A 24,200-nucleotide genomic window follows, 5' to 3' on the forward strand; every position below is an offset into this window, starting at 1 on the left:
TACCATATGACGTCATGGGCAGTATAGAAACTGGGGGGGGTTGGCCGGGGAGCAGCAATCGCTGCTCGGGAACTGTCTGGGTATCAGTCGGTGGGTGGTGAGCAATTGCATTGTGCATCACTTGCTTTGTGTATTATTATCATCATTATTATATTGTTATTATTATCATTACTATTTTACTTTATTTCAATTATTAAACTGTTCTTACCTCAGCCCAGGAGTGTTTCTCACTCTCACTCCTCCAATTCTCTCCCCCATCCCACCAGGGCAAGGGGGAGTGAGCGAGCGGCTGCGTGGTGCTTAGTTGCTGGCTGGGGCTAAACCGTGACAGATGGATGTGGAGTGCAAGAAAGGTCTTGGGAGGCATCATGACTGGGAGGAAAAAAATGTCCTGAGGAAACCAGATAGACAGAAAAAGGACTGGAGACATGACAATTAAATTCAGAGGGGATCTGAACCGAGTAAACATGTCATCAGCCAGCCACAGAACAAATAGAGGCACAGCTAGAGGGAAGAGAGGACAGAATGACTGGGCTGGGTCACAGATAGGGACTCAGGAGGTCTTCTGAGGGAATGAGAGGGGTGTGACGTCCACTACAAAGCTAAAAGTGTGCTAAGAGCAACCTCAAAGGCATCATGACACCATTGGAATGCTCCCAAATGGGCCAGAGAGACCAAAGAAGGCTCAGGGACACAAGGAGGAAGTCTGGAGGAGTCTCGGGAGGCCGGGGGCCAAATGGAGGCACCATGGATGGCAGACAGGATGGTAAGAGCGCTCTGAGGCACAAACAAGCCCAAGGACAGGGTTCAGAGGTAACGAGAGAGGATCAAAGTCCACTACAGAGCTAAACCAGGGCTGTGGGACACAAAGAAGGTCGCAGGAGGCACGGTGACTGTGAGCAGAGGGGGGTCATGAAATGCTTGGAGGGATAAGAGAGATTGAAAGGGAGGTAAAGTGCCACCAAAATACTGTGGAGCACAAGGAAGGTCTCAGGAGGTGACCTAGATGGCATAGAGCAGAAAAAGAATGCTCTTTTTTTGGGAACAGAGATCTTGGGAGAGGTGCGATTGCAACAAAATGAGTCCAAAGTGGCTTACAGATCTAAAAGCATGCTGCAGGGAACATCTAATGCCTCAGGAGGCATCGGGACAGTAGCAGAGGGGTTCCGAGAGGGACAGACAAAAGAAGGCTACAGGACATGATGAAGAAGTCCAGAGAGCATCTGAACAGACTACAGATGTCCTCAGGGGGGCAGGGACTGAACAGAGGTATCCTAGCTAGAATAGAGAACAACATGAGTGTTCTGGAGATGAAAGATGGCATGAGGAAAGGTTCTCAGGGAGCGAGAAGGTCAGAGACAGCCAAAAGAGGACTGTGGGGTATGAGGATGGCCTCAGGAGGAGGCACGATGATGGGAGAAGGGGGCTGAGACTGAAATAGAGACAGAAGAAGATTCCAGGACACAATGCAGAACTCCAGAAGGCATCGCAACAACGTACAGATGTCCTCAAGAGATAAATGACTGAATGGAGACATCCTAGATGGCGGCGAATAAGGTAGGACAGGAACGGGGCCCCAATATCTCTTGCATGATCAGTTGTGCTTTTTGCCCAACCCTGCCGCTGACCTTCCGAACGTCCAGGGATTTCTCCCACACCAAAGGGGCCAGGCCCCAAAGCTCTGGCCGGCCATCGGCCCCCACTGCTGCCGCTTCCACGCCACCACAGAGCCTGGGGCCGCGGTCTCACCTGTGCCGCCTATGCCCCGACGTATGAGGCCCGCTCAGGGGCGTTTTTTGCCCGAAGCCGGCACGGGGCTTGCTAATGTCCGGGGATTTCTCCCACGCCAAAGGGGCCAGCCCCCAAAGCTCTGGCCAGCCCAGATAGATGGATATAGAGAAAAGATATAGAGTGTACACACCACGGGGTACCCTGTGGTTTTACCTGTGTGACCATGGAGAGGACTTGAGGAAGTGGGATGGAAAATCTACCTTAACCCTAGAGGCACAGGTGCATGAGTTGCAAGGAAAAACAATCACAAAAGGGGGTTCTTCCAGGAAAATTGCCACTCCAGTCTCCAGTGGGCAGAGAGTTCCCCAGACAGAGTAGAAGGGCTGATCTTACTCCTGATCTCAATAAAGGGACTTCTGATCTATATTTACAAGAAGTAGGTAACAATTATTATGACCAGGACTAGAGGGGCCCTGCCTCCAGCCAGGTGGAGGAAAGGGACAACCGGGTTTACTGGACTGTGTGGATTCGATGGCCTGGAGCATCAGACCCACAGGAGTAGAAGGCTCTAGTGGACACTGGTGCACAGTGTACCCTCATGCCATCAAACTCTAGAGGGGCAGAACCCATCTGTATTTCTGGAGTGACAGGGGGATCCCAACAGCTCACTGTATTGGAGGCTGAAGTGAGCCTAACTGGGAATGAGTGGCAGAAGCACCCCATTGTGACTGGCCCAGATGCTCCGTGCATCCTTGGCATAGATTACCTCAGGAGAGGGTATTTCTAGGACCCAAAAGGCTACCAGTGGGCTTTTGGTACAGCTGCTTTGGAGATGGAGGAAAAACAGCTGTCTACCTTGCCTGGTCTCTCAAAGGACCCTTCTATTGTGGGGTTGCTGAGGATCAAAGAACATGTCCTGGTTTCGGCTGGGATAGAGTTAATTTTCTTCCCAGTAGCAGGCACAGTGCTGTGTTTTGGATTTAGTAGAAGAACGTTGATAACACGCTGATGGTTTAGTTGTTGCTAAGTACTGCTTATGCCAGGCAAGGACTTTTCAGCTTCCCAGGCTCTGCCAGGGGCACAAGAAACTGGGAGGGGGCACAGCCAGAAGAGTTGATCCAAACTGCCCCAAGGGCTATTCCATACCATACGGCGTCATGCAGAGTATATAAACTGGGGGGGTTGGCCAGGGAGCAGCGATCGCTGCTCGGGAACTGTCTGGGCATCGGTCGGCGGGTGGTGAGCAATTGCATTGTGCATCACTTGCTTTGTGTATTATTATCATCATTATTATATTATTATTATCATCATCATTACTATCTTACTTTATTTCAATTATTAAACTGTTCTTACCTCAGCCCAGGAGTGTTTCTCACTCTTACTCCTCCGATTCTCTCCCCCATCCCATCGGGGTAGGGGGAGTGAGCGAGTGGCTGCATGGTGCTTATTTGCTGGCTGGGGCTAAACCATGACAGAACAACAGGTGCCGATCGCTACCACGACAGTGCACTGGCAGCAATATCGCACCAACCGAGACTCCCTGATTCCCATCTGTAACCTGATTCGTCAAGTGGAGAGCCAAGGAGTGATCAGCAAGACTCGCTCACCCTTTAACAGTCCCATATGGCCAGTGCGAAAGTCTAATGGGGAGTGGAGACTAACAGTGGACTATTGTGGCCTGAATGAAGTCACACCATGAAGTGCTGCCATGCTAGACATGCTAGAGCTTCAGTATGAACTGGAGTCAAAGGCGGCCAAGTGGTATGCCATGACTGATATCGCTAATGCATTTTTCTCCATCCCTTTGGTGGCAGAGTGCAGGCCTGTCATGAATGCAGGTCTATGAATCCTGCTGATTATGTCAATTCATTATGAATGAGATGTACCACCACAAGGCCACAGCTCCAGTACACCTGGAATCAACTGCCCCAGGGGTAGAAACACAGCCCTACCATTTGCCATGGACTGATCCAGAACACCTGCAGTACATTGATGACATCATTGTGTGGGGCAACACAGCAGAAGAAGTTTTTGAGAAGGGAAAGAAAACAGTCCAAATCCTTCTGAAGGCTGGTTTTGCCATAAAACAGAGTAAGGTCAAGGGACCTGCACAGGAGATCCAGTTTTTAGGAATAAAATGGCAAGATGGACGTCGTCAGATCCCAATGGATGTGATCAACAAAATAACAGCTATGTCCCCACCAACCAGCAAAAAGGAAACACAAGCCTTCTTAGGCATTGTGGGTTTTTGGAGAATGCATATTCCAAATTACAGTCAGATCGTAAGCCCTCTCTATCAAGTGACCTGGTAGAAGAATGATTTCAAATGGGGCCCTGAGCAACAACAAGCCTTTGAACAAATTAAACAGGAGATAGTTCATGCAGTAGCCCTTGGGCCAGTCCGGACAGGGCAGGATATTAAAAATGTGCTCTACACCACAGTCGGGGAGAATGGCCCTACCTGGAGCCTCGGGCAGAAAGCACCAGGGGAGACTCGAGGTCAACCCCGAGGGTTTTGGAGTCAGGGATACAGAGGATGTGAGGCCCGCTATTCTCCAACTGAGAAAGAGATGTTGGCAGCATATGAAGGGGTTCGAGCTGCTTCAGAAGTGGTTGGTACTGAAGCACAGCTCCTGCTGGCACCCCGACTGCCGGTGCTGGGCTGCATGTTCAAAGGGAGGGTCCCCTCTACACATCGTGCAACCGATGCTACATGGAGTAAGTGGGTTGCACTGATCACACAACGGGCTCAAATAGGAAACCCCAGTTGCCCAGGAATCTTGGAAGTAATCATGGACTGGCCAGAAGCCAAAGATTTTGCAATATCACCAGAAGGGGAGGCGACATGTGCTGAAGAGGCTCCACTGTCCACTACCACATTTACCATCAACATTGCAGGATCCAAGGGTGGTGATCGATCTCTCTCTCCTTCTCTCTCTCCTTTTCTTCTTTTTCCTTTCTTCTTATAAGTATTTCAATTAGAACCCATGTTGTGTACTGTTATGCTTTCCAAGTTCAGGTTGTTTTTTTTCCCATCAGTAAGGTGTTCAATCGATCATTTGGTGTCATTTCACCTTAATTTAACCCAAGGGAATCACAGAACCACCACTATCCTCCCTGGGCAGCCCAGTTTGGATCGTGACACCTATGATACACTTCCTTTCACTTATTTAATTACGCTTGACTGAACATTTCCAATGGCTTTTTGACTCAGTGACTTCACTGTACCTCCAAGTCAGCACTGTGCAAAGTCATGTCCCTTTTCAACACAGCACTGTTCCTCATTTCACCTCTAAGGACTATGGCTATCACCACAGAGCTACTTTTGAGATACTTTATTCATAGCAACACAAAGAGCAGTACAAAAAAACCAACCAGACAGATGAGGTATGCAACCCCTTGTCATAACTGTCCCTCCCTATCCCACCTTTACAAAAGCATTCTGGATACAAAACCTTTGTGGAAACGTTTTGCTGGTCTTGGACCTACAAGTGGATAGATGTCTCACCACAGTGCAGCAGCATGGTTCAGTCCTGTTTGGTCCCAGTCAGTGGCTGGTCAGGATGCTGCTGAGGCTCAACGAGACAGGCTCCAGGTTCAGGTGTGTCCCAAAGGAGAAGCAGTTCCCACCACCGCCGATAAGCAACAACTCCTTCTCATTTGGCAGAAAGACACTACTATGATTATGTAGCATTAATGGCCACTCCAGATGCTCCTAAAAAAGGAAAGGAGATTTTGAACATACAGGACTTCAACACATGTGTACCTCATACAATGCTGTAGAGATATTTCATATGGTACCTTCATTGGAAAGTTAAGAACAGCCACACTGGGTCCCATCTAGGACCATTTAGTCTGCTATACCACCCACAAATGTGGGCAAAAATAGATAGCTAGAGAACACAGGAACAAGAAAACAATGATACGTTCTTCTAATATACTCCACACACTCAACAACTTGCTGTTCAGTGATTTTTAATGAGAAGGAATGTCTTTGTACTCCCTGAACCTTTGTGTTTTTCCTTCCAAGAACATAGCCAGTCACTTTTTGAATCCATGTAAACCTTTGGCATTCATGTCCTGTGGCAGGGAGTTCCAGAGCTTAACTATGTTTCATATGAAGCACTCTTTTGAAGCACATTGCCTGCCAGCTTCTTTTGATATCTCCTAGTTCTTTTATCAGAAGCAGCAATGAACATTCACCACAAAGGAGACAGCCTAAAGTATATAGTTATACATCTGAGGTCCAAGAAACATCTGACAATCTGAAGAGAAGCTCCTTCATGCTGACCTCCAATATTTGAAACCTCAGAGTCTGCCACTGAAAGCCATATTCAAAGTTGGAGACACACTTGTTGCAGGTAACAGACTGTAGCAGTAACAAAACTGCTGTGTTGGCAATTCAGCTATTGTTGGGGCCACTGGAATCTGAAGAGGACAAGTTGTAGAGGCTTCCCTTGTAAAATGCTCAAGACAGAAGGCAACTTTTATGAGGGTACCCTTGTCTATATTCTTGGAGAAAGGTTAAGGGTTAGTGATTGAGAGAGATATATCTGCCCATGGTAACTGTTCCACGGCTTTTTCAAGCACAGAGAAAGCTGCCAGCTGGTGGCTTTGGTGCTGTCACCTTCTAACGCATGTATCAAAGCAGTAATACTAATAGTATCCAGTACTGCACAGAAAATCACTGACAATTCCAGACTAATCCACATTGTACAGTACTATCAGTACTTTAGGACAGTACTGGTAGGTTCAAAAGCCTACGGAGTTTCACCTAACTCAAAGCAAACAGCTCATAAGCAAAGGCAGCTACCAATCAATTTGCATCCACTTATTCAATGTAAATAAAAAAGTCCTATTCTTTTAGATACAACTTTATTATCACTGTACCCATCCTCACCACTATCCAACAAGAGTAGCCTGTTTTATCTAAAGGATACTAGGCCACTTATAATTCCTGCTACAGTGAGTAAGGAAAAACTAAACTACATTTAAGCATACTTCATGCTTTATGCCCTCAGGAAAATGCTGCAAGGTCAGCCAGGTGCACACATACTGCCTATTATAAAAAACAGACCAGTCACAAATTCCAGTTTCACCAAGGACAGGATCCATATGTACAGATATCTAAAGAAATTTGTTTACATACAAATTTCTTTACATAAAAGACAAATAAAAATTTGCCAAGCAATAGAAGCTTTCTCATAGAATTACAGAATGGTTTGGGTTGGAAGGGACCTTTAAAGGTCCCTGCAGTGAGCAGAGACACCTTCAACTAGATCAGGTTGCTAAGAGCCCCATCCAACCTGACCTTGAATGTGTCCAGGGATGGGGCACCTACCACCTCTCTGGGCAACCTGTTCCAGTGCTTCACCACCCTCATTGTAAAAAATGTCTTCCTTATATCTAGTCTGAATCTACTCTCCTTTAGTTTAAAACCATTACCCCTTGTCCTATCTACAGGCCCTAACCTATCACTACAGGTCTGTCCTCATCTGTTTTATAAGCCCCCTTTAAGTACTGAAAGGCTGCAGTAGGGTGTCCCCAGAGCCTTCTTTTCTCCAGGCTAAACAACCCCAACTCTGTTTCAGCCTGTCCTCATAGGAGAGGTGTTCCAAGCCTCTGACCATTTCTGTGGCCCTCCTCTGGACCCGCTCCAACAGGTCCACGTCTTTCTTGTACTCCAGGCAGTATTATCACAGATGAGGGCTACTCACAGATTTAAACTAAGTTTTGCCCAGACTATGCCAAAATCCTGCTACGTGACATCACCTGTATGATTGCTCTTCACGGAATCACAGAACAGAATCACAGAACAGTTGAGGTTGGAAGGTACCTCTGAGTATCATCTAGTCCAACCACACCTGTTCACAGCAGGCTCAACTACAGCAGGTTGCTCAGTACCTTGCCCAGTCAGGTTTTGAATATCTCCAATGATGGAGACACCACAGCCTCTCTGAGCAACCTGTTCAGTGTTCAACTACCCTTACAGTAAAAAGTTTTCTTATGTTTAAGTGGAGTTTCCAGTATTTCCATGCTGTTTTATTCTTGTACTTCAGGCAGCAGCTATAGCACACAGCAATTTCCACCATGAAGTTTTTACTTAAATGATACCACAGACCTCCATAAGGAGTAACTGAGGCTCTGGTTTGATCTGATCTCTTCTTCCATAGACATCCTGAAATTACTGTGTTTGTGCACATCTCAGTTCTGCTTCCCCTGTCTGGAATGGAGCGGCTCCATGCCTTCCAGTCTTCTGCACACTATTATGTTCTCTAGGCTGGTAAAAGCACTTCAAAATTAGATTCTACCTCAAACAGGGAATGTTTATTCTACTCACAAATTTGCCTAATTTACATTCCCTACTTCATTTCAGGGAATAGCCCTAAAGTAACCATGTTCCTTCACACGACACTGTTCACCCTGAAAGAAAATTTTCAGTATTTACCACATTAATTGCATAGTCCAAGCAGAGACCAGTCATTAAGTCAATGACAGTGATGCCTGGCACAGAGGACGAGTGAAACCACACTCCACCAACAAGCAGAAGTTTTCCATCATGCACATGTGCAGTATGTGAATACCTGCAAGTTCAAAATGAGATTGAACGCCATTAGTAAGAGAGGTAGGTACAGACAGACCAAAGATTCACTGCTGAATGCCTTCTACTTACCTTGGGACGAGAGAAGGGTATGTCTCTACTGTCTGCCACTGAAAGCTTTGTTCAAGCTCCCTCAGAAAGAAAACTGAGCCTAAGGGCTGCTCAGCTGCTCCCAGACCTCCTGCAATGAGCACTCCTCCTTTCCAGCTGCAGGCGCTGTGAGAGTGACGGCTTTCTGGTACTGCACCCTCAACAGGAATCTAGGAAAACATAAGTCCAAGGCTGAAGTTTGCCAAGCTAAGTGTCTTCTTCACATCCAGGCTCTTAAATGATCTCCTGTTGCATGTCCTGTGGGATGTAACGGTCTTTCCTGCCACAGGATTGCGACAGTTGCTGGAGGTGAACAGAGTAAGCGTGATAGGGAACAATAAAAAAACCTCAACCGACACATGTTCCTGTAGGGATGGCTAAGTAGAAATGTTTCCATTTACACGACCTCCAATATTTCTCTGGCCCTCAGTGTATTTAGTATTGTCCAGTCTTTAGAGGGGTTTATTTCTGCACATTTATTAGAGGTAACTTTATTTGCATTCTTGCATGCTGCTTTCCGTTCAATACATGCACCTGAGAACCACAAGTTTACAAACATGTGGACTAATGCTGTGACCAGCAGAGCAGGTCACCAGTGGCTCATACAGAGCAAGATAAAATGCTGAACTGCAGCACTAATATGCAGAAAGAAAACCTTTAGTGCAAGCACTAAAGATGGTTATTTAAGTTTCTGAAAGTCTGCAGTGACACAGATTTCTCACCTCTTTAGGCAGTCTATCGCAGCACTTTACTATCTCCACAATTAATAGTTTTTCTTAGTGTACAACTGAAGTTGCCCTTTTTATAGATTCCTTGTACTACCTAAAGTAAATATTGAGAAAAATTTGTTTGTCCTCTCTGCAGCTATATTTTACATATTTGAAGATTTATTTCCATCTTGAATCTTCTCCAGACTCAACAGCTACAAGTCCTTCAAAATCTTCCCCTGTAAGGTATGTTGTCTGGTCATTCTCGTTGCATGCATCTATAGAGTTGTATTGCATCCTGCCCACCTCTTTTTCTCTGGAATCAGCTTTGGGTATTTTACAAGGGTTCTGCTGAGATTAAGAGCACTGAAGAGAACAGAAGGACCAGTTCATGTGTCTTACAGAAAATATTCCTGGTTACATACCTGAACACACAGTTTGGACCTTCCAAAACAGCATGATACTGTTTACTCATGTTTAGCTTGTGATCTCCTGTAATTATGGATCTCTCACCCTATAATTGTGCTATGCACTATTTTTAAAACTCAGTCTATCTTTAATAAACTGCAATTTGTTTTTCCACAAGTATTTCTTCCATGTCAAAGTAATTTTGGATTTTCATCTTGTCCACTAATGTAGTATTGAGCCTACATGTTAACTGCCTATATAATATAAATACTCTTTGCTTCATCATTCTTGTCATTAAGAATTGGACCCCAGGACTGATCCTGTGTGACACCACCATTTCCACACAACGTGATTTCTAAATATTCTCAAAGTCTGATTTCCAAATAATTTTGCACTACTCTGCAATACTCACGTTTAAATCATGTTTTCTTAGTACATTATGAAAGTGTCACACAAGATGTGTCAAAGTCCTACTAAAGTCATGATACATACCCTTTCTTCAGGACAAAATCTACTGCCATGCCATAGAAAAATAAACAATGTTAAACAAATTACTTCTTGAACTCTTGTTGGTGGTCACTTACCTCCCAATTATCTTCCAGATATTTACAGTCTGTCACTATCAGTTTCTGTATTTCTGAGGACCTGAGATGAAGTTGATTTGGCTTCCATACAAGAAGTTCAAAGCATATGTGGAGGGTGACAGCATCTGTTTCACTAAGCTTATTGAATCGCAGTCACTTTTAATGCAAATGGAATAATAAGTAAAGGGGGAACTGATAAACAAAAACACACAGAGACACAAACCTGACAGACATGGGATAATGCAGAAATAGATCGAAAGTCTCCAATCACTCATCCATGGGCCATTAAGAAACTCCAGGCATAGCTTTGGAGAGGGCCAACCTGGACTTTGCAACTGGTAAGAGGGGGAAGTGAGGAACAAGAGGATTCAGAAGACTCAAAGGAGGGCCTGTGAGACTAAATAAAACTTATTAAGGAATGTTTAAAGGGGAACAAAGAGGGGGAACAAACAGAAAAGGGTATAAAAGGAGTCCGTTGCATGTGAACAGTCACTGGTCAGTACACTTGTCTGACTGAGCACTGCACCCAATCAATCTATCTTACTGATTAAATCCTTTCTTAACTATCTCTGTGTGTAATATCACTCTCTAACCCATGCGAGTGATGCAATGACTAGGTGCCTGCAACCGCAGAGGCAAACACTAGTGAATATGGAGCCAGCAACTGGAGTCAGAGCAGGGGAGGGAAAGCATTCCTGGGCCTTTTGTGCCAACAACTGGAGCAAGTGAGGGTGTCAGCATCAGGAGCTGGAGGGGCCACAGATCTTGGCAGCATCTTCCTGGCTCTCACAGACTTAGTGTCCAGAGTGCCAGCTACTGGGGGGGCCATGTGAGTGAATCTGGGACCATGAACTGGAGTCAGACTGGGGATGTAAGCACCCCTGGGCCTGTGGCACAAGTAGAAGTCTCAGTGCCAGACAACTGGGACAAGATCACCACAGGTCACAGGACCTGTGCAAGTCCCAGATGCAACTACTTGGGTGACTGGGGCAACTGAATCAAGTGAGAATCTCAGCACCAGAAGCTGGAGTAGGACCATGGGTCAACAGCACCCACGTGCTGGAGGGGAGAACCAGTGCATTTGTATTTTTGCTGAACCTTGTGTGTATGTGAGTGTGCATCTCCAAGTCTTGCTCTGGAGACCTTTCACCATCTTTGTTGCCCTCAAGAAGAGAATCATAGGATCACAGAATCAGACAATATCTTGAGTTGGAAGGGACCCATAAGGATCATTGAGTCCAGCTCCCTGCTCCTCACAGGACTACATAAAACTAAACCACATGACTAACAGCGTTGTCCAGATGCTCCTTGAACTCTGACAGGCTTGGTGCCATGACCACTTCCCTGGGGAGCATGTTCCAGGGACCGACCACCTTCTCAGTGAAGAGCCTTTTCGTAATGTGCAATCTCAACTCCCCCGACACAGTTTCATTCCATTTCCTTGTGTCCCATCACTGGTCACCAAAGAGAGATCAGCACCGCCCCATCTGCTGCCCACCTTGAGGAAGTTGTAGACTGCAATGAGGTCACCCCTGAGCCTTCTCTTCTCCAAGCTGAACAAACCAAGTGAACTCAGCTACCCCTCGTAAGTCTTGCCCTCAAGACCGTTCACCATCTTGGTCACCCTCCTCTGGACACACTCTAATAGTTTGATGTCCTTCTTATATTGAGGCACCCAAAACTGCACACAGTACTCGAGGTGGGGCCGCACCAGTGCAGCACAGAGTGGGACAATCACCTCTCTCGACTGACTAGCTCTGCTGTGCTTGCACCCCAGGACACGGTTGGCCCTTTTGGCTGCCAGGGCACACTGTTGACTCATGTTAAACTTGCCATCACCCCAAATCCCCAGATCTCTTTCCGCAGGGCTGCTCTCCAGCCTCTCATCCCCCAATTTCTGTGTATAACCAGGATTACTCCATCCTAGGTACAGAACCCAGCACTTGCTCTTGTTAAATTTCATACGGTTGGCGATTGTCCAGCTCTCTAGTCTATCTACATGTCTCTGTAAGGTCTCTCTACCCTCGAGGGAGTCCACAGCTCCTCCTAATTTAGGATCATCAGCAAACTTACTTAATGTACGTTTGACTCCTGCATCTAGATAATTTATAAAAACATTAAAGAGCACTGGCCCTATAATTGAGCCCTGTGGAACCCCACTGGTGATGCTGCCAGCCTGATGTAACCCTCATAACTCTTTGAGCCTGACCTGTCAGCCAATTGTTCACCCATCATATTATGGACTTGTCTAGCTGCATGCTGGACATTTTGTCCAGAAGGATACTGTGACAGACAGTATCAAAAGCCTTGCTAAAATCCACAAGAAAACCCACATTTACTGGCTTCCCTTGGTCAACTAGATGGGTGACCTTGTCATAAAAGGAAATTAAGTTAAACAGGACTTTCCCCTCGTGAACCCATGTTGGCTATGACCAATGACTGCATTGTCTCTGAAGTGTTTTTCAGTAACTCCCAGGATAATCTTCTCCATAATTTCACCAGGCATTGAAGTGAGACTGACAGGCCGGTAACTACCAGGGTCTTCCTTCTCATCCTTCTTGAAAATTGGGACATTTGCCAGCTTCCAGTCAACTGGGACCTCTCTAGACTGTGAAGACCATTGAAAAATAATGGAAAGAGGTCCTGCAATAACATCAGCCAGCTTTTCCAGTACCCTGATATGAATTCCATCGGGCTCCACAGATTTATGTGCATCCAGCTGGAGCAGCAAGTCTCAAACAAGTTCAGTTAGCTGGGAGTTTATCATTCCCTCAGTCACCATCTTCCAACAGGGGGTTCCAGGTGTCCCAGAGCCCACCATCGGTGTTAGAGACAGAGGCAAAGAAGGCATTAAAGTCTCCACTTTTTCTATGTCCCTGTCTGTGAGGTGACTGACCTCATCAAGTAACAGACCAATGTTAATCTCTGATCCTCCTTTTGCTGTTAACATATTTTAAAAAGCCCTTTTTTGTGATCCTTCACAGTACTGGCCAGCTTGAACTCTAATCAAGCTTTGACCACATGAATTTTCTTCCTACAGTGGCAAACAGCATCCCTGTAGTCCTCCTGTGTCACCTGTCCTTGCTTCCAATGTCCATACACTTTCCTTTTCCGACTAAGTTCTATAAGATCCCTGCTCAGCCAAGCCAGCCTTCTGCCCCACTTGCTTGACTTCTGGCACTTTGGAATTGCCTGCTCCTGTGCTCTTAAGAGATGGCTCTTAAAAAGTGACCAGTATTCATGGACCTCAATGCCTTCAAAAGCAGATTCCCAAGGGACTTTACTAACTAGTTCCTTCAGCAGCCCAAAGGCCCTATATCCAGGGTCGAAGTTTTGCTGACAGTTCTTCTCCTGTCACCAACAATTTGAAACTCAACTACTTCATGGTCACTGTCACCAAGACAGCCACCAATCACCACTTTGCCCACAAGTCCTTTGCAGTTTACAAAGTACAAATCTAGGAGGGCACCTTTCCTAGTTGGCTCCTTTAGTACCTGCACCAAGAAGTTATCTTCAACGTGCTTCAGGAATTTCCTGCACCTGTTTGTGTCTGCTGTATGATGTTACCAGTTAACATCTGGGAAGTTAAAATCACCCATAAGGACAAGGGCAGCTGATCTAGACATACGCCTTAATTCCTTATAGAGTAATTCATCAGTGTCATTGTCCTGGCTGGGTGGTCAGCAGTAGACTCCCACAACAACATCCGCTTTACTTGCTTTCCCCTTAATCCTTACCCAGAGATTCTCAACCGTGTCGTTGCCAACTGCAAGCGCCATACAATCCAACCCCTCCCTTATACAGAGCACCACCACCCCCTGCCTCACCTGCCCTGCCTATCCCTCCCGAAGAGCCTACAACCGTCCATCACTGCACACCGGTCACAGGACTCATCCCACCAGGTTTCTCTTATGCCAATGATGTTGTAGCTCTGGGACTCGGCCAAAGCTTCTAGCTCCTCATTTATTCCTCATTCTGCGCACATTAGTACAGACACATTTTTAATGTGCTCCAGTGTACTCGGCACGTCATGGCACAGACTGAAGGACCTCACTAGCACACTGTCCCTCAAACACTGGTGTGCCGTACTGTGACTCGTAACTAGCAAGCCTGGTTTTATCCCTTTCCCCCTTCAAATCTAGTTTAAAGCTCTTTCAATAAGCTCTGCTAACTTCTGTGCAAAGACCTTTTTCTCCTGTTCAGAAAGGTGCACCCCATCTGTCAACAGCAGGCCTGGTGTCATGTAGACTGACCCGTGATCAAAAAACCCAAAATTCTGCCAGTGACACCAGTCACGGAGCCAGGTGCTGATCAGCTGGGTCTTCCCGTTTCTTCCAACATCATTCCCTGTAACTGGAAGGATAGAGAAAAATACTACTTGTGCTCCTGAACCCTTAACCAGTTGTCCCAAGGCCCTGAAGTCTCTTTTGATCGCCCCTGGATTTCTTATTGCAACTTCATTGCTGCCTACATGAAAAAGCAATAATGGATAATAATTCAAGGGCCATACCAGCGCAGGAAGTTTTCTTGTAAATCTTTGACCCAGGCCCCATGGAGGCAGCAGCCTTCCCTAAGAAGTGGGTCTGGTCAGCATACTGGGCCTTCTGTTCCCCTCAGAAGAGAACCTCCTATGACAATGACCCATCTTTTTTTTTAATGGAAGTGGTTTTGACACAGGGCATAGGCCGACTTAACCTTGGCGACATGTCCAACCTAGACGGACCATCATCCTCATTGTTGTTCGGTTCCGCTTCCAGAGCTTCATACCTATTATGCAAGGGCACCTGGAAAGGTGAGGTGGTCACGGAGAAGATGCGCCTGCTGCGCTGCACAGGAACTTGTCACCATTCTCCTCTATCCCTTAAGTCACTGCATTCTGCTGGGCAGAGAGAGGCTAGGGAATCCTCCGTGTCATGTCTCCGGTCTGCCTGGCAGTTCTGTCCCAGGGAAGGTAGGGTGTGGTTCCAGTAGACAATCTCCCTCTCAGACTCCCTGATACTCCTCAACCTACTCACCTCCTCCCGGAGCTCTGCCACTAAACTGAGGAGTTCCTCTACCTGGGCGCACCTCTCACAGGTGTGCTCACTACTGCCGTCTCATACTGCTATAGGAGTAGGGCACATCTTGCAGCCTGACACCCGGGTAGCAGCATGTTCCCATCGGAGCTCTGCCTGGGAAGCTGCATTAGTTGTGGACGTAGCGTTCTGCTGGGTAGACACCATTGCTCCCTGCTTGAGCCAGCAAAGTTATAGCGCCTTGCCACACAAACTGCCGCACCACGCCCTGTTTGCCTGCCCTAGTCACAAGTGCTACCTAGGGGTTTCTCTCATAGGTGTGGGGGGCTTGGCCGCAGTCACTCCTGGCCCCGTCTCTGCGCTCCCTTGAAGTTTCCCCAGCTCAGGAGACGCCCCTGCACGCCATGCTAGAGCGTCTGCTACGGATCGCGCCAGCACCAGAGCTGCTTGCCTCAGTGACTGAGAATGCTCACAGAGAAATCTCCTCAACGTGTATAAATGCCTAATGGGAGAGATGAAAGACGACAGAGACAGAATGTTCTCAGTAGTATCCAGCAACAGGGCAAGAGGCAATGGGCACAAACTGAAATTAAAAAAAATCCACTTAAACATAAAAACCCCTCACATTTTACTATGAGGGTGGTCAAGCACTGGAATAGGTTGCCCAAAGAGGTTGTGGAGTCTCCATCTTTGGAGATAACCAAACCCAACTGGACAATATTCTGAGCAACCTGTTCTAGTTAGACCTGCTTTAAGCAAGGGTGCTGGACTAGATGATCTCCCGATGTCCCTTCCAACCTCAACTATTCTGTGAAGACTGTATTCCACTAAATAGCAAGGTGATTAGAAGTTAGCTCTAACTCTAATCACCGTGAAGTGTGACAGTACTGCCAGTGCCATCCGCTTCACTATGGTTAATACCACTGTGATTTAGTTGGGCTTCCAATACAGCAGCATGTACCTATGAAGTGAAGGCAATTTCTGCTCCCCAGGGCCCCACTAAGTTCTTACCACAGTGCAGGAAAGTTCTTGAGTGTGCAGGAAATACCAATCCCCTAGCACAGGCTCCATAGCAGAGCGGCCACCATACAGAAACAGGTACTTCTCGCCTATGGAAAAAGACAACCAGGTGAAAAGAGAAGTTAGAATTTGGTATGTCACAAAAGCAAAAATTTCTGTTGCATAGAAGGGAAGCTGACCAAAGATAGAAATTAATGCAGTCAGGTAGAAGTTTTATACACTATTTCTATTAAGAAATCCTGCAACCTGATGAACATTTCCAGACACGCAAGAAATTGTTTCATAGATACAGGAATTACTGTTGTATCTAGATCTTTTATAAAACACATGGAAGACTAAATACTTTTACTAAGAAGCTGTATTCTTCATGTTTGTGGTCATTCAGAAGACCTCCATCATCCACTTATATTATGTGGTTTCTGAATGTTTTAAGTCTGAATGGAAATCACACACTATAGTCTCAAAAGCAAAAGGAGAAAATATGTTTTTTAATATAACTAATGGACTTAAGGAATGAAAATTTAGGCAGTGCAAAGATTACACCTGTAGAACTAATAAAACTAGAAAACCCTAAGTACATAAATCATAGCAACACAACGACATCTATTTATCCCAAGAAAACAGATAAATCCTCATAAGCCAACAAGAATGCGTATTTGTTCATGCAAAAGGGAGACAATAATAATGTAAGTGTGCAGGAGTTAATCTGGAGAAGCCTCAAAAAGGAGGTACAAAAGGTGCAAAAGTATTTTGGGTAGATGTCAAGGATGTGCGTTAACTGCACTATGCCCTGTCAGCTCATTTCTTCATAACGGACTGTACAAATAACACAAGTGTTGGTCACTTATTTCAGCTACAAAGCAAAATCAAGGCAAAAATAAGATGATACAACACAGTCTGACAAAGACAAAACCCAATGTATTATTTATAAAACTTTATTTACCCATTTAGCATTTGCTGCTTTGATATAAAATTTAGACTGGAAGGCTGAACTCTAAACTACATTATGGTGTTAAACACTGCTCCACAAATTCAAAGTATGCTCCAGACTACACTAACAACTGCTTCACAATTCCCCTGGTGTTCCCTTACAATAGCTCCCTGCCAGCTACTGGAGAATGAAACAGCTTTCGAAAGGACAGCTCACCTCCTTAATTCCAGTAAGGCCCACCACTGACTTGCTAACAACTGCTGAAGTTTCTGCTCCTTACAGTCAGTATCTTGTACTAGACAAACCTTCAGTGTGCCACTGCAGGGCTTGATTCTAGACCTATTCGGAACTACTGAATATTTGTCAATTGCTACCAGAAGAGTAACATTTCTTCCAGATAAAGAGTTAGGGATCCTGCTCCATAATGCTCCAGAATTAAAATATTACCCTTCAGAGAGGAAGTTCTGAAACTTCATTCTGGTGTGACCAAGCATGAATAACTTCAGCCATAAATGATCTCAAAGAATTAGTCTTCCAGAACAGATTATGTACCCAGGTTTCAATTCTACTTAGCACTGGGGATTACGTGGTATACAAAATTGTAAATTATCATATTTCAAGTGACAAGAAGAGATCTCAAAGCCTCTTAATTTCTTTCCTACTCACAGGCTTGAGAGGTAGGCCAATATGAACCTCATGAAGTTCAACAAGGCCAGGTGCAAGGTCCTGCACCTGGGTCGGGGCAACCCCCAGTATCAATACAGACTGGAGGAGGAATCGATCAAGCGCAGCCCTGCCGAGAAGGGCTTGGGGATACTGGTGGATGAAAAATTGGACGTGAGCCAGCAATGTGCACTTGCAGCCCAGAAAACCAATTGTATCCTGGGCTGCATAAAAAGAAGTGTGGCCAGCAGGTCGAAGGAGTTGAGACCCCACCTGGAGCACTGCGTCCAGCTCTGGGGTCCCCAGCACAAGACAGACATGGACGTGTTAGAGTGGGTCCAGAGGAGGGCCACAAAAATTATCAGGGCTGGAACACCTCTCCTATGAAGAAAAGCTGAGAGAGTTGGAATCATTCAGCCTGGAGAAGAGAAGGCTCCAAGGACACCTTACTGCGGCCTTTCAATACTTAGAGGGGGCTTATAAGAAAGACTGAGAGAGACTTTTTACCAGGGCCTGTAGTGACAGGACAAGAGGTAATGGTTTTAAACTAAAAGAGGGTAGATTTAGATCGGACATAAGGAAGAAATTCGTTACTATAAGGGTAGTGAGACACTGGAGCAGGCTGCCCCAAAAAATTGTGGCTTCCCCATCCCTGGAAGTGTTCAAGGTCAGGCTGGGTGGGACTTTGAGCAACGTGATCTAGTGAAAGATGTCCCTGCCCATGGCGGGGGAGTTGGACTAGATGATCTTCAAAGCTCCCTTCCAACCCAAACCATTCTACACAATGGCAGAACGGTACTCTTCATTCTGGTTCTCGTTCCTTTACCAGTAATTCTTAACGCTAAGAATTCTTAACATTTGCTTTGCTTTTCTTTTAAGCATCTGTTGATCATTACAAAGCCTCACTCACTAGCAGTGCTAGGTTACATGCCAGAAAGCTCACCTGCATACCCACAGAGGAGCACAGAGGCAAAACAAAGTGGGGGAGCCCAAATAATACCCTGCCCCAGCTACTTCCAGACCCATCCCAGGAGAGCAATCGAGCCATAAAAGGCTCATTTCCTCATGCACAAGAGGAGCACAGAGAGGCAGTGGCAGGTGTGCAGGCAAGAGAACCCCAATTACATGCTTACAGAAACAGACAATCTGTCCCAGCTCCTCCCAGGGCTGTCCCAGGAGAACTGTCAGCCCCGTTGTCCAGCTGTGAAACCCATCAAAATGAGTGAACGGGAGCAACTCTGGAGCACCTTTGAGGCAGTACTGTCTAGGGGTATGGGACACGTTATAAGATGCAAGGGAAGAGCATTTAGGGTTTGCGTAAGACTTATTATGGGAGTATAGGAACCAGAGGCAGGAAAAGGGATGGACTTAGGTGATTTGGGGAGGTACAAACACAGGAAGCCAGAGGAATAAAAGGATAAAAAGGACTAGCCATATGTAAACAGATTGCTGGTCAGTATGCCTGTCTGGCCACATCCTGCACCTTAACAGTAACAGCTGAAAATTAGTCTTTTCATTTGTGGGTAGGTGTGTTTGTGAGAGGGGAGCCAACCAAATTGCAGTTGCACATATATATTGTAGCACTTTCAAAAATGCGTTATGAGCTTTTAGCTTTTTTTGGCACTATACAATCATATATATTTTTTGATTCCTGCCCTGCATCTAGAAAACTAACAAGATTGCAGCTCATCTATAATAAAAGTCACTATCACAAGGTATTTGTTGCATAGGTTCTGTAACAAATCAACCATGTATTAATGGCATAGACAATTGAAATCCTGCTCAATTGTTGCATCAACCAATTCAGTTGATCAGTTCAGGAAACTCAGCTGAGACTGCTCAGTCTTTCCCTTTTGTCAGATTTAGTAAAGCCTCTCACAAATACTTTTGGACTTGACAAACAAAAAGACACAAGAACTGGGTAGATACAGTAAGAAAAATGTATTCAAATGGAGTTTAAGCCTTGAGTCTCCAAGCCCAGGAAAAAAAATCACCACTGGAACAAAATCTTTATGAAATGTAATTGGATTCTCTACAGTGATGATGAATCTATCAAGATCATACTCTTTCCAAAATGGTCAGCAAAAAGCTGTTGTTTCAGACAAAGGAATACAATGCACCAACATTAACTGTATAGCCTGTACGACATAAAAAGTAAGGCTGTATCATGACAATTTGTCTTTCAGACCTCACTGTCTGGACAGGACTGCCCCATATATTCTAGAATTTGTATACCTCCACATACCTACAGCCATTTGCACTCTTTCCAGGCTTTTTACCTTTGAATATTACTTCAGTTGTGCTGTGTCTCCAACGCAAAGCAGCTGGTTCAGCAGCAGGCTGCACACTTACAAGCTCCACGGTAATGTCACCTGGGTCCGAGGCATTACAGGTTTCAGGGAACTTTAGCCACAACATTCCCAAGCCTGCACTTGATGGGGATGTTCGTCCTCCTACCACCAGGGCCACGCTGTTCGAGAGACATGACACAGTATGGTACAACCGCTCATCTGCAGAGATATAAAACATTACGGTTCACACCGATCTTTCTTGCATGAAATTTACAGAAACATAGAATCATCTAGGTTGGAAATGACCCTTAAGATCATCAAGTCCAGTCGTAAACCTAGCACTGCCAAGTCCACCACTAAACCATGTTCCTAAGCGCCATGTCTACGCATCTTTTAAATACCTCCAGGGATGGTGGCTCAACCACTTCCCTGGGCAGCCTGTTCCAATGCTTGACTACTCTTTCTGTGAAGAAATTTTTCCTAATATCCAACCTAAACCTCCCCTGGCGCAGCTTGAGCCCATTTCCTCTCATCCTATCGCTAACTACTTGGGAGAAGAGCCCAACACCCCCTCCCTGCCCCCTCCTGTCAGGAGCTGCAGAGCGATCAGGTCTCCCCTCAGCCTCCTCTTCTCCAGGCTGAACACCCCCAGCTCCCTCAGACGCTCCCCACCAGCCCTGTGCTCCAGACCCTTCCCCAGCTCCGCTGCCCTTCTCTGGACACGCTCCAGCACCCCAATGTCCTTCTTGTATTGAGGGGCCCAAAACTGGACACAGCATTCCAGGTGTGGCCTCCCCAGTGCCGAGTACAGGGGGACAATCACCTCCCTGCTCCTGCTGGCCACACTATTCCTGACACAAGCCAGGATGCTGTTGGCCTTCTTGGCCACCTGGGCACACTGCTGGCTCATGTTCAGCCGCTGTTGACCAACACCCCCAGGTCCTTTTCAGCCAGGCAGCTTTCCAGCCACTCTTCCCCAAGCCTGCAGCGTTGCATGGGGTTGTTGTGACCCAAGTGCAGGACCCGACACTTAGCATTCATAACCTTCAGATCTCCCTGACTGCCAGCATAATTGCACTGTGACATCACTTTTCCACTAGACATTATTTTGTTGTTGGCACAAGAACGTCTTCCTTACACTTGCCATCAGTATGGGAACTCACCCCATCTTTTATCAGGATTTTCCTTTTTTACAGAGCCAGCTTTCCAGTAGCCTGCATGCTTAATTAGCACATGAAAATTTCTCATACGGCAGTGCTGTCCATCCTCCTCCCCAAAGCCTCCAGTGGTGAGAATCACATTGGGTTTTATAAGAACAGAGTGGTGACCGTAACGTCTCAGGCCAGAAATTTCAGAGTGCATTGCACACGCTGCTGCAGTGATACTCCCAGCCACCCTGACAGGACCATCATGGCAAGGAACTGTAAGCCAAAGAGAACCAAAGAACTTACGCACAAAAGAAACCAAGAACTACATTTTATATGAGAGATTAAGCAAGTCTGTTCACCTTTTCAAGAAAAAATTGTGAAGCAAGTTGACAGAGCACACAGACAATCCGACATGCCCTAGAAATCAAGCTGTAATGGTTTAAACTACCACCGTGCCAACTTTCAACTTCTGCTTAGTGCTCCCTCAACTCCTGACACAGTTCTGAGACTGCTTTAATGGGGTGGAGGTAAGACTAAGAGACTGCAGTGTCCTAAACAACCATAGCAAGACAGAAATCACTGCAATACCTTCAAAAGGAGGTATTGTCTAATGAAGACAAGATTTGGCTACTTAAATAGCAAAGAACCACATAAAAAGGACAAACACCTGGAAGCCGGATTTCAAAGTTTCTTGCTAGATTTTGATCCCACCTTCACAAAAGCATTGAAATAAAGTTCTAAAGCATAAAAAATAATCTCTGTTAATTCCAATGGTCCTACTGTAAGAGAATATTTTCAGTTACCTAAATATCTTCTCTCTAAATACCATAACCGTTAGTATGAAACAAGCTTTCAACACAGGACTCTACCCCACCTATGCATTGTACAAATTGTTTTCTTTTAATCAGTTTTGAATTTGCATCCTCTTTGTTTTAATCAAGTGCCTTATTCTTGTGTTATAAGAGATGATGAGGTGGAGGAGAAGCAGCTCTCAGTCTACTTTTTTTGTATGCCATACCCAGAAAAACTGCCTGTACTGATGTTGTTTAGTGAAAGGTCCTACTTTCTGTTGTTTGATGAAGTCAAAAATTTCATCTCCTTGGGCTTAATGTCTTCCTGCAGATTGATCTTTTTAAGACTGAGGGGTTTTTTCATTTCAGAAAATATATTTACCATGCTCTGTTTGGAAGATTTAGTACTTGCACTCTCTTGAACAGGGACCCAAATCCACTTGAGAGGATAGTTGGGGGCACATACTGGTATTTGAGACATACCTTTTGCCATTCCCAGTAAAAAAATATCTAAGCATGGACAATTTACCAGGCTTTGAAGGCCCCTGCTACCAGTTTTGAATACAACAGAGACAGCAGCAGAAAGACCCTATTCCTGTCTCTAATGAATGAAGTGTCTTTACTGTATTAGTATCAGTTAAGCAAAGATTTTTTTTTTAACTTAAGGATAGATCCTGCATGTTCAGGAGCCTTTAAGGTTTTAACATAAGGACCAGTGACAATCACACAGTGCATTTAACCACACCCACATTCATTTAGCTTCGATTTCACTACACATTTTCAGATCTAATCAAGACACAAATACAATGCATTCAGTGGCTTTCTTGGCTTAGGGAATGCCATCCTGCCTTATCCTTTTCCAGCTGCTTTTCCTGCTCCCTAGAACACAGATTTTGACTTTCAATTGCAGAGAGAACTACTTGTGATGCTATACTGTGAACAAGACTAGTGATGTGAAACAGGTTAAAAATAACCTTCTGCATTCCACCCTGAAAAAGGAAGCAAGCAGCCAAAAGCAGGAATTTCTTGGACTGCTAAAGCTGCCAAGTTCTTTTTGTCATGCAAACAGTTTTGGTCTTGGCTTTTCCCCAGCTGTACCACTTTTCTCCCATCTACAAAAAGCAACATACAGATTTAAAAGCATTTCAGAAACAGAAATACTACATGTACAATTCCACCCACAGGGAATAACAAAACAAAGCACAAGCTTGGTGACATGCTCCTGAGTGCTCTGCTGGACAATACTTCGATAGTGCAGTAAGCAAAACATAACAACCTTTTGGGAGCTGGAAGGACAGAATGGCTCAGAGAGCCATGTATGGAGGCAAGCAGGAATAAATTGAAAAGGGAGAGTCTGTGGGATGCCAAAAACGGGAGGAAGAGCAGGGTAGCCTGGCATTGCAGCCATGCACTGGAGGGCCCCATGTATAAACAGAAGGACTGTTCAGACTGGAAGGTTCAATCAACTGAAAGAATGAAACCAACCAGAACCACCAGAGTCAGGACATGGCCCTGGCCTCTCCGTGGACAGCAGAACTGTTGTTAGAGGATGGAGAAAGCTACTCAGATGGCAGCGTCCCATCTGTTCCTTCCAGGGTTTTACTGTCTCCTACAATCTCTCAGAGAAGCCTGCATGAGATAAAAGAATACTACGAAAACTAGTCAGTATGTACCTGTCATATTGGAGAGCAATGGAGTCCAGGAAGGTTCCATCCCCTTTGATGCCGTCAAGACAAAGTAATGCGAACATTTCAGATGCCATTCCTATAGCCAGCCCAAAGAAAAAAAAACAAACAATCCCCCTCAAAATCTTAAAGCAAGCAGTAGTAATGATCTCAGAATGGCCAGGGTGATCAAATCAAAGACCAACCTTGCCTAGCACTGTTCCCAACAGTGGCCAAAACCAGAGGACTAATGTTGAATCTGAGAAAGAGCAAGCGTGTAAATACCTTCCTCACCCCAGCCTTCAAAAATTTACAGCTCAGGGATTTTGCAGGCAAGAAGTTGTGTCTTTGTATTTGAACAATCCTTGACAGATTTCTCATCCATGAACCTATCCGGTTGCTCTTTGAACTCACATAAACTTTTATCATCTGTAACATGCTGTGGCAAGGAGTTCCATAGCTTAATTATACGTTGCATGAGGAACTTTTGGGGGGGGGGGGGGGGAAATCAGCTTCCCTTTATGCTTCCTAGTTCTGATCACAGAAAAGAGGGAGG

The 24,200-nt window shown here is 45.5% G+C and overlaps 1 protein-coding gene across 1 annotated transcript in view; it reads right to left on the reverse strand.

Moving 5' to 3' along the window:
• Positions 1–5,278: 5,278 nt before the first annotated feature.
• Positions 5,279–24,200, reverse strand: part of LCMT2 (leucine carboxyl methyltransferase 2) — a 28,329-nt gene continuing 9,407 nt past the window's right edge. Inside the window, exons 8-14 of the mRNA XM_075722208.1 lie at positions 23,654–23,744; positions 21,205–21,462; positions 20,030–20,260; positions 16,148–16,245; positions 8,405–8,592; positions 8,180–8,315; positions 5,279–5,446 (exon numbers count right to left, since the gene is read on the reverse strand). Coding sequence (XP_075578323.1) covers positions 5,279–5,446; positions 8,180–8,315; positions 8,405–8,592; positions 16,148–16,245; positions 20,030–20,260; positions 21,205–21,462; positions 23,654–23,744 — 1,170 coding nt within the window. The remainder of the gene's footprint in view (positions 5,447–8,179; positions 8,316–8,404; positions 8,593–16,147; positions 16,246–20,029; positions 20,261–21,204; positions 21,463–23,653; positions 23,745–24,200) is intronic.

The sequence above is a fragment of the Pelecanus crispus genome, chromosome 1, assembly GCF_030463565.1.
Source record: "Pelecanus crispus isolate bPelCri1 chromosome 1, bPelCri1.pri, whole genome shotgun sequence".
Lineage (NCBI taxonomy): Eukaryota > Metazoa > Chordata > Aves > Pelecaniformes > Pelecanidae > Pelecanus > Pelecanus crispus.